The sequence below is a fragment of the Camarhynchus parvulus genome, chromosome 8, assembly GCF_901933205.1.
Source record: "Camarhynchus parvulus chromosome 8, STF_HiC, whole genome shotgun sequence".
Classification (NCBI taxonomy): Eukaryota; Metazoa; Chordata; class Aves; order Passeriformes; family Thraupidae; genus Camarhynchus; species Camarhynchus parvulus.
Window position 1 is genome coordinate 23,386,364 of NC_044578.1, and position 12,778 is coordinate 23,399,141.

The window sequence follows — 12,778 nt, forward strand, 5'->3', positions numbered from 1 at the left end:
GTTCAGGCACAAAGAACCCCCATTATGCACGAGGGAAGATCTTTTTGTGAGCAGTTTTATTGGGCAGGAGAAGCGGAGGAGCATGTCTAGCTCATTCCCAGGAAGGCAGGTTGGGGCTCTTTGCTCAGGATCTGAGGGTTTTGGCTCTTTTCCCAAATGGAGGCAGACACTGAGGTGGATGTGAGGACAGCAACAGGTCTTGACTAGCACAAAATCAGGAGGTGATGAGAATGTGCCATTGCCACGTGCTCTGGCTAAAGCTGAAGGCAGCAGAGCTCTGCAAACGCTGTCACCCTTCCCAGTCTGACCTGCATGAGGTTCTCCATTGAAGGCTTCCTTCTCCTAGCAGGAATCTGAACCCCTGTCATGGTGCCCATACCATCCACCAATGCAAGCAAGGCAGGATTTGGAGGAAAGAGGCTGTTTTTAAAGGCTAGATTTACTTTTTCCCTTCCTGTCACTCATTACCAGCAGAGCTGCCCCTGCAAATCCAGCCCTATCCCTACATCAAAGCATGCTTTAGCACATCCCTGAACAGAAGCATGGATGTATGTGTTCTGTAAATTTTCCTAAATCCATCACAGCCTCACTCAAAGGGATCTGCAGAACCTTAAGACCACTCCATTTATCTAATGCCATCTAGAGGCAGCTGATCGGCTTTGGCACCAATTGCTTTGGAAAATACTTTCCACTTCTCTGGGATTATAGCTTATTTTTTTCAAATGAGGTTCACTGATGTCTTATCCCAGATCTGGGCAAGCAGAAAGAACCAGAGGAGCCAATCACAGTCCCTGGCAGAGCTGTAAGGACAGAACCCTGGCTGCACAACCAGGAGAATTTCTGTACAGATCTATAGGTGAAACCTGGATGCCTTCTGTAGCAAGGCTGGGTCTCTCACCTGGTGATCTCAGCGCCTCCTGTGGTTGTGCCTGGGTTCTTCTGGAGGCAGTGAACAAGCAGAAGCATCCTAGCAAGAGAATTTGGGAGGCACTGAATGTTTAGGGGCAGCCATGCTGGTTCCTGTCTCCACCGAAGGCATGTCAGACACAGTGAGTAAATATTCAGTGATGATTTATTGTCTGGTCTTTATTATTATTACAAAAACAAAGCAGATATCAAAAAACAGCAAAGATTTCACAAGGTCCCCAACAGTTTTACACAACTGAACTGTAGTAAAATAGTGAAATTAAAACACATATATTTCAGTCCTGGCCCTAAACCTTCTACGGTGATCCGTGGTCTGGGATGCCCTGGGCTTTCCTAATTCTTTAAAATTCTCTTTGTTTGGGAACCTGACTGGCCCACTAGCTAACATGATGAGGCACAATGCAACAGGAATGTGAACTGTCTGGTATCCTTACAGACCCTACACAACCAGAAAACAAAATAGGGGAGGCTCTGCAAGGATGGTGTCGATACCAGGATATGTTTCTCACACTACCCCAAGCAGCTATTTAGTTGTGCTTGACAAAACCAAATCACTTTCCAATTGCTGAAACGTGATTTGCTGTGTAAAGGCTGCTTTTTCTTCTTCTCCTCAGGAGCTTTGCTCCCCAAAATAAGAAGAGTTCACTGGGCTGGGCTCCAGTGTAAATGGACCATTAACCTTTTTTCCAAACTGCATGATAGACAACTCCATCCCACTGTGACCTTCCCACTGTGGACCGAGCATCAGACTGATGGCAAGGAACCTGAGCAGGTTAAGGAAAATACTCAGCTCTCTGGAATGATCATTGGGGTTGGAAAAGAGCTTTTTTTTCCTCCTGTTCACAGATGTAGGGTCAGAGGTTGACCAAAGGCAATATGGTCCAGTTACCTGTGTTAATAATAGCTGCCCCACTTCTCAAATACAAGATTTTAGCTCAAAACACTGCTTGGCTAGCAAAAAATTAAGACATTGCCCTGTGTCCCTCAGCACTTGCTCAGAGAGTCAGGTCCAAATCTGCCACAATTACACACAAATGCAAATCACTCTAAACACCAAATTGTTTACATCACTGAATATGTCACTGAAAGGCTGGCGAGTACCAAAGATTCCTGTTAGAAGTAAAATTGCACCTTCATAATTTTCCAGGATTGAACTGCAGAAGAGATCACGATGCATCATTGGTGGGGTATGACAGAAGCAGCAGGGCAAAGGCAAAGCTGGGGGGCAGAGCTGCCCGGGGGCGGCCGTGCCAGGGGCGTCAGGGCTGGTGCTCCCTGCTGGAGTCACACCATCACTCCCTGCTGGAGTCACACTGTCTTCCTGGCAGTCAGAACACGCACGATGGACCCAACGCCGCCGGCAGCCAGCGCCTGGGAAAGGAAACAGGGCAGTGAACAGCAGGCCAGGGCAGCTGCAGCCTGGAGCTCCCTTCCAGGACCCCAACAGGCTGACAAGAGCGATGCAGAGGGACTTTGGACATGGCCTGGAGTGACAGAATGAGGGGGAAGGGCTTCAAACTGACAGGGAGCAAGGGTAGGTACCAGGAAGAAATCTTTCCCTGTGACGGTGCGGAGGCCCTGGTACAGATTTGCCAGAGAAGCTGTGGCTGCCCATCTCTGGAAATGGACGGGGCTTGGAGCAACCTGTGCTAGTGGAAGGTGTCCCTGCCTATGGAATGAGATAAGCTTCAAGGTCCCTTCCAACCAAAACCATTCTGGAAGTCTATGAAATTACTTGGATCACATTTATATTGCACGTGAGTATGAGTACCTGCCTGCCCTCCACAGAACACCAGCAGCCAGGGTACGATAATCACACTCGATTTCAAGAAAGGTTTTTAACTTTAATTAAGCCTTAATTTCCCTGCAGAACCAAGCTGCATGTTTTGCTTCCCTCCAGGAAAGAAATTCTCTTTGAATCACTGGATGAAACTATTCTGTTTGCCTCAGTCTAAAAGAAATTCAAATTTTGACTGGGTTGGGTGTTTACCCAGGGAAGCAGCAGTGGGCAGGAGCTATAACTCAGCTGTGAGCTCCAGATTCCCAGCATGAATCTGGCACTTGAGTCTCACCAGCCAGGAGAGGGGTTCTTGCCAGGCTCAGGGCACTCTGGCAGGGGCTGTCCCCACGCACGCACCTTCTCATGCCACTGCAGCAGCACAGCACTGCTGTTGTCAGAGGGGCTCTCAAAGCCCTTGTAGATGTACTTCATGAGCAGGTCCACCCCGTTCTTGTCCAGCGACTGCACCGCCTTCTCGATGTCGTTGGCTTTGAAGGAGATGAGCACCTTCAGCACGATGCTCTCAGCACGGTCCTGTCAACAGGCACACGCACAACCAGCCTGCTGTGAGGCACAGCCAAACACTGCTCCTCTCTCAAACAAACTGAATTAGAGCATTTTTATCTTTAACACCTCTGAAGAGGATGGTGTGTGAAAAGCTTGTCATAGTAAGGTACAACAAACACATCCTCCCAAGGATAAACAAGGTAAGAGTTTAACACATTTGCCCCGCTTTAGTTTTTCTGCCTCTGTTAGTGTTTGCAATTCGGCACCCCTTAATTATGGCTAAATAGTAAATGCTCATATGGAAGCTCAAGATCTATCAAGTTCCAAAATAATTATAACAATCAAGTGCTTGTCTGGCCCCCCTTACCACCAGAGCCTTTTCCATATCTCTGTTTAACGTGACACAACCATTAATGTGATCCAGGGAAATGCCACTGGCAGCCTGGAGGAGGTGACTGCTGGAAGCCACGTGCTTTCCAAGCAGTCCCACTTGACTGGATCCTACACTGGATGCAGACTGGCCATTAATATTAAGAATTAATAACTTTTGATCTGGATGTCATTTCAGGCCTGGGAATGTGGGAGGTGTGCTTACAGCAGCAATTAGCCATGTCACCAGCAAGGAGCAGCTCCTCCTGTTCATCCATCACTAACTGAGGCAGGATGAGAGAAGAATGTCTCAGGGTTGTTGGACTTTTGAATAATTCCATCACACAAACACCTCAGGCACCTTCCCCCTACAGAAACTATGGATGTCAGTTGTCCTGCCCAATTTAATATCCCATAATCACTTGGCTTAGCAAGACTTCTCACATGACTGTAAGTAAAATTATATAAGTTTAAAGATAACAAAAAATTAAGGCAGGTATTAATGTTCAGTCATTCTACCCTCTTCAATTCCACCACCAAGTGTACTCTTAAATCCTTCAATAGAGGCTAATGGAAACAAGTCATTAATGTGAGGACAAAGCTGTACAGCTCTATTTGTAACAGCTGGTTCTCAGAGCTCTGTAAAACCCTGCAGGAAAGGGCTGGGGCTGCAGGAACAGCTCTGCCAGAAACCATGCCCCCAGGCCTCTCCTTGGGCAGGCAGAAGTGACTGCAGGCACTCACCAGCTGGGCAGTGCCATATCTTATCAGCCTGTTCCTCCCACCAGTGCAATCATGAGCTATTCAGGATCCATGCTGGGGACAGTCAGAAATGCACGTACCCAGCAGACTCCCACACTGTCACAGGGGGAGGGCTTGATTCTCCTGAGGTTTTAACAGCTTCATTTTGATTGGATGTGACAAAAAACAATTCTTCCTTTTTTGTAGGCTCACTGCTGGTGGTTTCATTAGTCAGAGGTGAGAACTGCAAGCCTGGTTCCCTGAGCACAACACGATTACATCTGTGAGCTGCCATGTCTGGTCTGAGTCAGACACAGCCACTGGTGACACCTGGGCACACAAAGCACAACCAGCACTGGTAGGAGAACCACCCCTGATCCAGCACCAAGGTAAAGGTACGTGCACAGTACTGTACCTGAGCTACAGCATTTTGAACAAGATTAAAACACTTGTGGTCATGGATGTCTCAACATCAAGGAATACCCTAAATTCTGCTCCTCTGGCCTCCTCAAGGTACAACCAGTGGCAGAGAGGTAACCGAGACAAGAAAGGATTTTTAGGGAGTAACCCATGAGCCAGCAGTCGCTATTTTACCTTCACTGCCTGGTTCTTTGTGTTGATGGGAGGGTTCTTCAGAGCTGCCTGCAGTGCAGCCATCATGTTCCCTGTGCCACATGGTTAAGGACCAGACACCAAGTACATGGACATCAAGTACCACGACAGCTGTATCTGTAGCTGGCTTGTGCATGACTGAAAACACTCTGATGCAGGGATTCCCTCACCAACTAAGAAGACATTACAGCCTAAGACAGCAATTTTCAGGCCATTTGAGGCAGGAGCAGCATCAACAAGCAGCTGTATAGTTCCAGGACTGTTGAATACTTCCTAGGCCTTTCCCTGAATGAGCGTCAAAACAAAAGAAACCGCTACCCATCACTTCTGCAATCTGCAGCCCTCGAGAACAGGCCTCAGCTTGTCACATCCAGCCCCAGCAGCCACCAGGACAGCAGCCCAGCGAAAAGTGACCAAGGGCCAGCTGGGCGAGGCAGCCCTGGTAGCAGGCACAGGGAACTCTGGGCACAGGAACCCCCTGTCTGCATCCCCCGGGACACCTCCCTGAGCGCTGCCCTGGCGCACTGCGGCTGCTGCGGGCAGGGGAGGAAGCTGGGCCGCCTTCCACGGCCAGCCCCTTCTCCCTTCAGCCTCTTCTCTCTGCCAGCCCCTTCTCCCTTCAGCCTCTTCCCTCTGCCAGCCCCTTCCCCCTTCAGCCTCTTCCCCTTCCCTCTGCCAGCCCCTTCTCCCTTCAGCCTCTTCCCTCTGCCAGCCCCTTCCCTTCCCTTTCCCTCTGCCAGCTCCTTCCCCCTTCAGCATCTTTCCTCTGCCAGCCCCTTTTCCATTCAGCCTTTTCCATTCCATTCTTCCCTCTGCCAGCCCTTCCCCCTTCGACCTCTTCCCCTTCCCACTGCCAGCCCCTTCTCCATTCAGCCTCTTCCTGCTGTCAGCCTCTTCCTGCTGCCAGCTCCTTCCCCCTTCAGCATCTTCCTGCTGTCAGCCCCTTCCCCGTTCAGCGTCCTCCCTTGTCCTGCCAGCCCCTTTCCCCTTCAGTCCCTTTCCCCTTCAGTCCCTCTCCCCTTCCAGCCCGTTCCAGCGCTTCCCGCCCGCCGCGGTGCCGCTCACGGATGTTCCCCTATAAGGCCGCCCCGGCGGCGGCCGCGCCCGCTCCGCCCCCGCCGCTGCCCTCAGGATATTGTCGCAGGCACGAGTCCACCTCGCCCTCATCAGGCCCCGCTTGCCCGTCGCCCCCGTCCTCCTCATCCACGAACTTGTTCTCGTCGTACTCGTCCACGTCCACCCGGCGGAACCGCGCCGAGGACACCGTGTGCTTCGCCATGGCCGCGCCCGCCCCGCGCAGCCGCCGCCGGCCCGGCCCGCCCCGCCCCAGCGGCGCCGGCGCAGCGGCAGCGCTGCCAGCGAGCGGAGCCTGAGGAAGCTGGAAGGGAGCTCCGAGCCCGGCCCAGCCCACCCTGCCCGGCCAGGGACGCCTCCCACAGGCCCAGGCTGCTCCAGCCGCCGTCCGGCCTGGCCTCGGATACTGCCAGGGATGGGGCGGCCACAGCTTCTCTGGGCACCCTGTGCCAGGCCCTCACTCTCGGGGAACAACTGCTTCCCAATAGCCAATCTAAACTTAGTATCTTTCAATTTGAAGTTTCGCAGATTCACAGAAAGAACGAGTGGGAAAAGACCCACAAGCATCATCGAATCCAATTCTTAAGTAAATGGCCCATACCCGAATTGAAGTCACACCTTTGATGTTGCTGTCACCCTGCTCTGACTGACTTTGAAGCCATTCCTGCTTGTTCCATCACTCCACGCCCTTGTAAATAGTGTGTCCTCGTCATTCCCATCAGCTCCTTTAGGTATTGCAAGGCCCCAGGGGGGTCACCCCAAAGCTGCTCCAGGCTGCACAATCCCAGCTGTGCCAGCCTTTCCTCCCAGCAGAGCTGCTCCATCCCTCTGCCCATCCTGGTGCCTGCCCTGGGCTCTCTCCAGCAGCTCCAGCTCCTCCCTGTGCTGGGGCAGCTCTGCAGGTGGGGTCTCACCTGGGCTCAGGGGCACAATCCCAATCCCTTTCCTGCTGCCCAGGCTGGGGCTCAGCCCAGGGCAGGGGGTTCAGGGCTGGGGCAGCTCCAGCTGTCACCCCCAGCACCCCCAAGTCCTTCTCCCAGGCCTGCTCCAGCTGCTCCTCCCAGCCTGGATTGACCCCAGGGGTTGCCCTGACCCAGGTGCAGAACCAGCACTTGGCTTTGTTAAATTCCATGAGATTCCCATGAACTCTTCCTGAGCTTGTCTGGGTCCCTCTGTCCCCCCTAGGACAGTGCCGGGCTGGGCAGGACCCAAGTGGCTCCAGGTGAGCTCAGAGCTGCCCTGCCCAGACTGCTCAGGGAGCTCCTACTCAACATCACCCAGTGACCTTGGAGGTTAAAAAACAGCCACAGCCTGACGGTTATCTGTTTTTAAGTTACACTTGGCCTGTGTAGACAATAATTATCCTATTATTAATTAGGAAATGACACAGCTTTGTGAGGTTCCTCTTAATAGAAAACAGCAGCCCTGGTAAAAAATAGACAACGCGCACACACACACACACACATATATTACACCCTACACCACCCCCCTTATTATGAGGAAAACAGCAGGTGGGAAAATGTATTCCTGTATCAGCCCTACCTGCAGGACCACCCACCTCCTTGCCAGAGGAGGAATTTAGGATATGTCACACGTTCCACCAAAGTTGCCTCAGCCTGGGAAGCTGCAATGCAGCCGTAGCTGTGGCTGTAGCTTGGGGACTGCTGGCATTTTTCTGCTGGAAATTGGCTTAAGGGCAGCAAAGTAATTGCAGGAGGTAAATAGACTGTCAGGGAGTCACAGAATGGTCTGGGTTGGAAGGGACCTTAAAGGTCATGTAGCTCCAGCTGCCTGCCATGGGCAGGGAGTACTGAGGCTCAGGGTTTACTGCTCTAGCTTAAGAGGTCGAGGATTTAATCAAAAGTATGTTCATAATCCATTAATTGAGACCCACAGTTATTCCATGGGTTAAATTTGGCAGGAGGGGACTTTATTGGTGTTTTTTGCCATCTGTGATCTCAGTTTCTCACCAAAAAGTGGATGCATCTGTGCCATCCTCAGAGCAGGTGTGTGCCATAGAATGAGCACTTCCACTGAATTATTCCTTTGGCATTTTAAAATGCCTTACTATATTTCTGGGTCTGGGGTATAGCTGTTCCCTCTGAGAGGGCAGAAATGCACCTGGGGAAAGCCCTCCTTGGCTTGGAGACATCAGAGGAAGCAGATGGGTGGGAAAGTCTGGGAAAGGATGTTGGGAGGCTGGCTGAGAGAGGAAAAAGCCTTGAAATTCTGCTGTCCAGCTGGGATCCCCTGCTTTCCTTGGGGAAAGGCTGTCCTAAAAGATGTTTTAATTCCTGTTAGGTTAATTTGATGTAGATTTTGTGTACTTGCTGGCAGAGCTGGGTGATGAGGGGCTGTCCCTGTGATGCCACACACAAAGTGTGTTATACGTAAATAATAGTGGACAATCTCTTCAAAAAGCTACTGAAACTTGTAGCAGCATATGGAAACTTGGTTGATGATACAGAGAACAAAACTCCTGGAGTCTGGGGGCATTACTCACAAATCAGCCTTTTTGCTAAAAAAATTAGTAAAAATTTCTCTTTTACCCTAGAGAGGATTAACTGCACAATAGAGACACTTTTCAGGATTGTTACAGGTGATTCCATGATTCAATATGGCAAAAAACCATGCAAACATCATCAAAAAAAGAACTTAAAAAGGTATAATTATCATGTCAGCAGGTCCAGCTCAGGGTAGTAGCAAATATTTATCTGATTTCCTTCAGTGGCTTTTAAACTTTCCACTTTAGGGCTGTTGCAATCTTTCTTTGCAAATTCTGTGCTGCAGAAGGTTGCTCCCTGGTCTGGGCAGTTCAGTGGAGAAGGATCTTTCCCAGCTGAGATGGTGACAGCAGGCAGGTTCTTTTATATGTTTCCAGGGGCCAGTTTCTGGGAGACAGGAACACAAACAGAATTTGCCTTTGTGGGGCCAGGCATCTGTGAGAGTTGAGTTGCTGTTCTGTACCTCTCAATATTTTTTTCATTTATCAAGTTATACTATTGCCCTTTTTTATTAGTGAAGTTTTGCCACAATATTGTTATAGCTGAAATCTGGGTGTTCCAAGGAATGTCCAACTGAGTTTCTTTCCAAATGATTTGTGTTTTTATCTGCCTGATGTGCCAGCTGGACAGAAAACTCCTGTTGTACTTCTGCACCAAGGTTTTCCCTTTCTTAGGAAGTTTGTGTCCCCCTCCCTGAGGCTGTAATTCCTGGAAGCACTGGGCCATTCTGTGAGTAAGCTCAATCATGATTTGTACCAGGGTGCCAGAGGAGGGCAAACACAGATTTTGTGTGGATGAAGAGCTTTTGGCTAAAGCAGGAAATTATTTGTCTTCACTGCTGCTCTCATTGCCCCTCATCATTCCTGGATCCAGTTTAATTCTGTTGCTGCTCCACTGTAAAACATTGCCATCTGCATATTTTATCACAGCTTGCTTCTTCATTCCACCCTGTTTTGCCCTCTGTCAGTATTTAATTTTTTCCTTAAATTCCTAATTTTGTTAATTTGCTTCACTTTCCACTCCTGACTCTATACTAACTTTTGTATATTGTCCTCATATATTTTTGCATATATGTGTGCTGTATTTCCTTCCTGATCCAGACCATTGTGCTGTTCTCACTCAGGCTTCTCCTAAAGATTGGATTCCTGACATCAGGAATGTTCCATTTGTCATTTCTGGTGTTTCTGTACATTTTGCAAGGTCAGTTGTGCTCTGTTCTGTGCAGTGCAGTGTCACCCTGGCAGGGCTGTGCCTCGGGAAATAGAAAATGCCTCTGCTCCCTGGCATAAGGGTGGGCAGCTCTGGAAAACGAGTGTTTATCTTTGGAGAGAGGTGTCCGGAGAAGGTGTCACCCCCTGCCAGCCCTCCTGTAGGCTGCCAGTGCTAGAGACAATTGAAAAAGCTGCGAATGTGGGATACCGTTCCGGCTCCTCCCGTCCCTGCTGGTGTTCGTGCAGAGCTGGGATGGCCACAGGATGGCAATGTCGCACCTCAGGGATGCGTGGTGTTTTCTGCTCGATGGAGCCGATTCCTCCTCCAGCTCCGTTTAAGTGTCTCTAGAGCTTTTCAACCAGAGGCACTGGCAATTTTACATTTCCCCCTGAAACTTGCCTCTTTTTTTTCGCTTGGTACTTTGCCCTGATCAAAACCCGTCAAATTTTCAATCTCCTCAATCAACAGTATCACATCCTTACAGGATGGGAGTCAAATCCCAAACTACCCCATTGGATGGATTAACTGGAAGAGTGTTCCCACAACCAAAGTGCATTTCTGGATGTGCAGCATCAGCCTTTGGCTCCTTTGCCAATGTTGTCCCTCTCCATGAGCCACCATTCTGATAAATGGATCAGATTGATCCCTAGGAACTCAAAGTAAGTGTTAACAGATCCATGTTTATCTATCTCTATCTCTATCTCTTTTCTCTCCAAATATGCTTACAATTATAAATCTATCTCTGCCCCTCCCAACTATATTTGGAAGGGACTGGGATATAATTACAACTTTAAGAAATTATTTAACTTTTTGCTAAAATGCCTGTCTGGGGCAGAGGACAGGAGGTACTGATTAGTGCCCCATGACAAGTTACAAATGTTCACAGGAGGAGCTGTAGAGGAATGCTTTATCCAGTGAAAACCACAGGGAAAACAGTCTCTAATGACTCTGTCTGGAAGTGAGCCAGGGTCCAAACCATATGTTCTGCACCTAGGGAAAAACACCCTAATGATCAGGGCTGGGATTTTCTTTGTCTTTATTTTTTTTTTCTTTATTTTCTTTTTCTTTATCCAAATGTTAGATAAACTCTGGTATCTCTCCAGGCTAAAAAGCATGCAGAAATCCTGATCCATCCCAATGTGGCCAGTTTGGACCTGATTTTACTGATTTAAATGTGTGATTTTGGGATTTCTGTAGATGTCTTTTGGAAGAAAAATTGTGTGCATTGATTAGACAGAAGCTGCTGTGTGATTAGATGGAATCAGGATGTTTTATTCCCCAAACTAAACCATGACCTGCTTCCACAGGCTGGTATAAGTCTTGCTGTGTGTATGGGGAAGAGGGAGGCATGCTCTGGAGCTTCCCCCGAACTCTGCACTCAGGACAAGGATGGTTCCTCTCTGTTGTGCCTCTGAAATGTGAGTGTTGAAATTCTACTGCATTTCTTAGTACAGCCTGGTGCAAAATAATCCCTGCTGGAAGCATTTTACACGTTTTCATTCAGTAGGGAGTTTATCTGAGTTCAAAGTCCAGAGCAGTCACATGGCCCCATAATGAGCCAGAGACTTGATGTTCCTGTGCAGCCCTAAAGTTTAAAAAATAAGAAACAAAGGACATGAGGGAAGAAGCAAGATCTGTTCACAGCTGCTCATAACCATATCCAGACCATTTGAACCACACTGCCTGCTCTCCAGCTCATTGAACACAGGAGGATATAGGAGCCACAGGAGTGCTGCTCCTGGCTCTGGAGTGGGGCCCTGGTGCTCTGCACTCACTCTGCCAAGGGGCCATAAAGATTAGCCAGGTTTAGGTCCTGAGCTGGGAATGTTTCCTGCTTGAGCTCCTGTGAAAGTCAGACCTTCACAAAACCATTCCAGTAAATTTGCCTCAGGTGGCTTGTTTAGCCTCAGAGTGATTGGAATTATCACCTCACTTCCAAAGATTTTTCCAGAGCTTCATTATCTTGAATTGTTTCCCTTTCTATATGCCTAAAAAGAAGTGTTTTTCCATTTTCTGTCTATTAAGAGTAGAATTAAAAGAGTAGAATTCTGTCCATTAAGAGTAGAATTGAAACCCACAGAGCAGCAAGCAGTCTGTAAGAGAAATGACAAATAAGGACATTTACATGCCATAGACAGGGTAACCAAGTTAAATTTTAGGACAGCAAAAATCACAAGGAAAAATTACAGAAATAACCCTGGATTTTGATTATTAAAAGAAAAAATAATCCCATTCTATTGAGTGTGGCCACACCAGAGATTACAGGCGGAGAAATTCTTACATATAAATTATAAAATGTTATCAGGATGTTTTGTTTGTCAAACAATTGGACAGATTTCCTCTTGCCCTAAGAAAGAACCAGGGAACTTGCCAAGAGCCTGTGTTTACAGATTGAAAATATGGAGGAAGAAAATGAAAGTTTAGAGATGGAAGGAGATGAGACCTTTCCTATATTGCACATAACATGGATTTCACACATACACACATACATATATGTAACATATATATATATATATAAAATATTCTGCTTCATCTTCTTTCCCTTTAAAATGAAGATGACTCTTGGAACTCAAAGAGACATATTTTATTCCTAGAAAATACCAGTTCAGAAAATAATTTAAGATTTGGGGTCAAATGATTAGTGTGCACACAGATTTGCTTCCATGCTGATCAGTGGAGTTTGGATGGTTTCCAGAAGCACAGGACCAGGGAAAATTTTGCCAATTACTGGCTGAAGTGCTATGAGACAGACAGTAAGGGTAATTTTAACTTTGGTGTGAACTATGAGCCTTGTACATGTAGAATATTGCACCAATGTTCAGTCCAAATCTGGACACATTTCCACCTGTCTCCTTTCAGGCTCTTCTCTAGGAATGAGGAGAGCTGTGCTGGCAGAAAACCCACTGGAGCTGTGAGTGTGTTCACAGAGTAAACCAGGCAAATCCTGATTACCAGGGCAGTAATTACACCACCATCTCCTCCTTCCAGAGCAGCTGCCTGGTGATTCCTATCAAACTGAAAAATGCTGGCTGTATGTCAAGAAAAAAAGAGA

At 48.2% G+C, this 12,778-nt stretch overlaps 1 protein-coding gene across 1 annotated transcript; it reads right to left on the bottom strand.

Moving 5' to 3' along the window:
* Positions 1-1,049: 1,049 nt before the first annotated feature.
* ARPC5 (actin related protein 2/3 complex subunit 5) lies at positions 1,050-6,269 on the bottom strand. The gene is made up of 4 exons (XM_030953711.1): positions 6,073-6,269; positions 4,919-4,991; positions 3,065-3,241; positions 1,050-2,298 (listed from the first exon to the last, which is right to left on the bottom strand). The coding sequence occupies exons 1-4, from the start codon at positions 6,213-6,215 to the stop codon at positions 2,236-2,238; spliced, it is 456 nt and encodes a 151-aa protein (XP_030809571.1). The 5' UTR covers positions 6,216-6,269; the 3' UTR covers positions 1,050-2,235.
* Positions 6,270-12,778: the final 6,509 nt, after the last annotated feature.

Bases quoted from the DNA above. Each gene is read 5' to 3' on its own strand.
- ARPC5 (XM_030953711.1), bottom strand. From the start codon at position 6,215: ATGGCGAAGCACACGGTGTCCTCGGCGCGGTTCCGCCGGGTGGACGTG. The intron at 3,242-4,918 runs GTAAAATAGCGA...GCCTGTTGACAG, and splicing joins CAAAGAACCAGGCAGTGAAG to GACCGTGCTGAGAGCATCGT. The intron at 2,299-3,064 runs GTGCGTGCGTGG...TTCCTTTCCCAG, and splicing joins TGCTGCAGTGGCATGAGAAG to GCGCTGGCTGCCGGCGGCGT.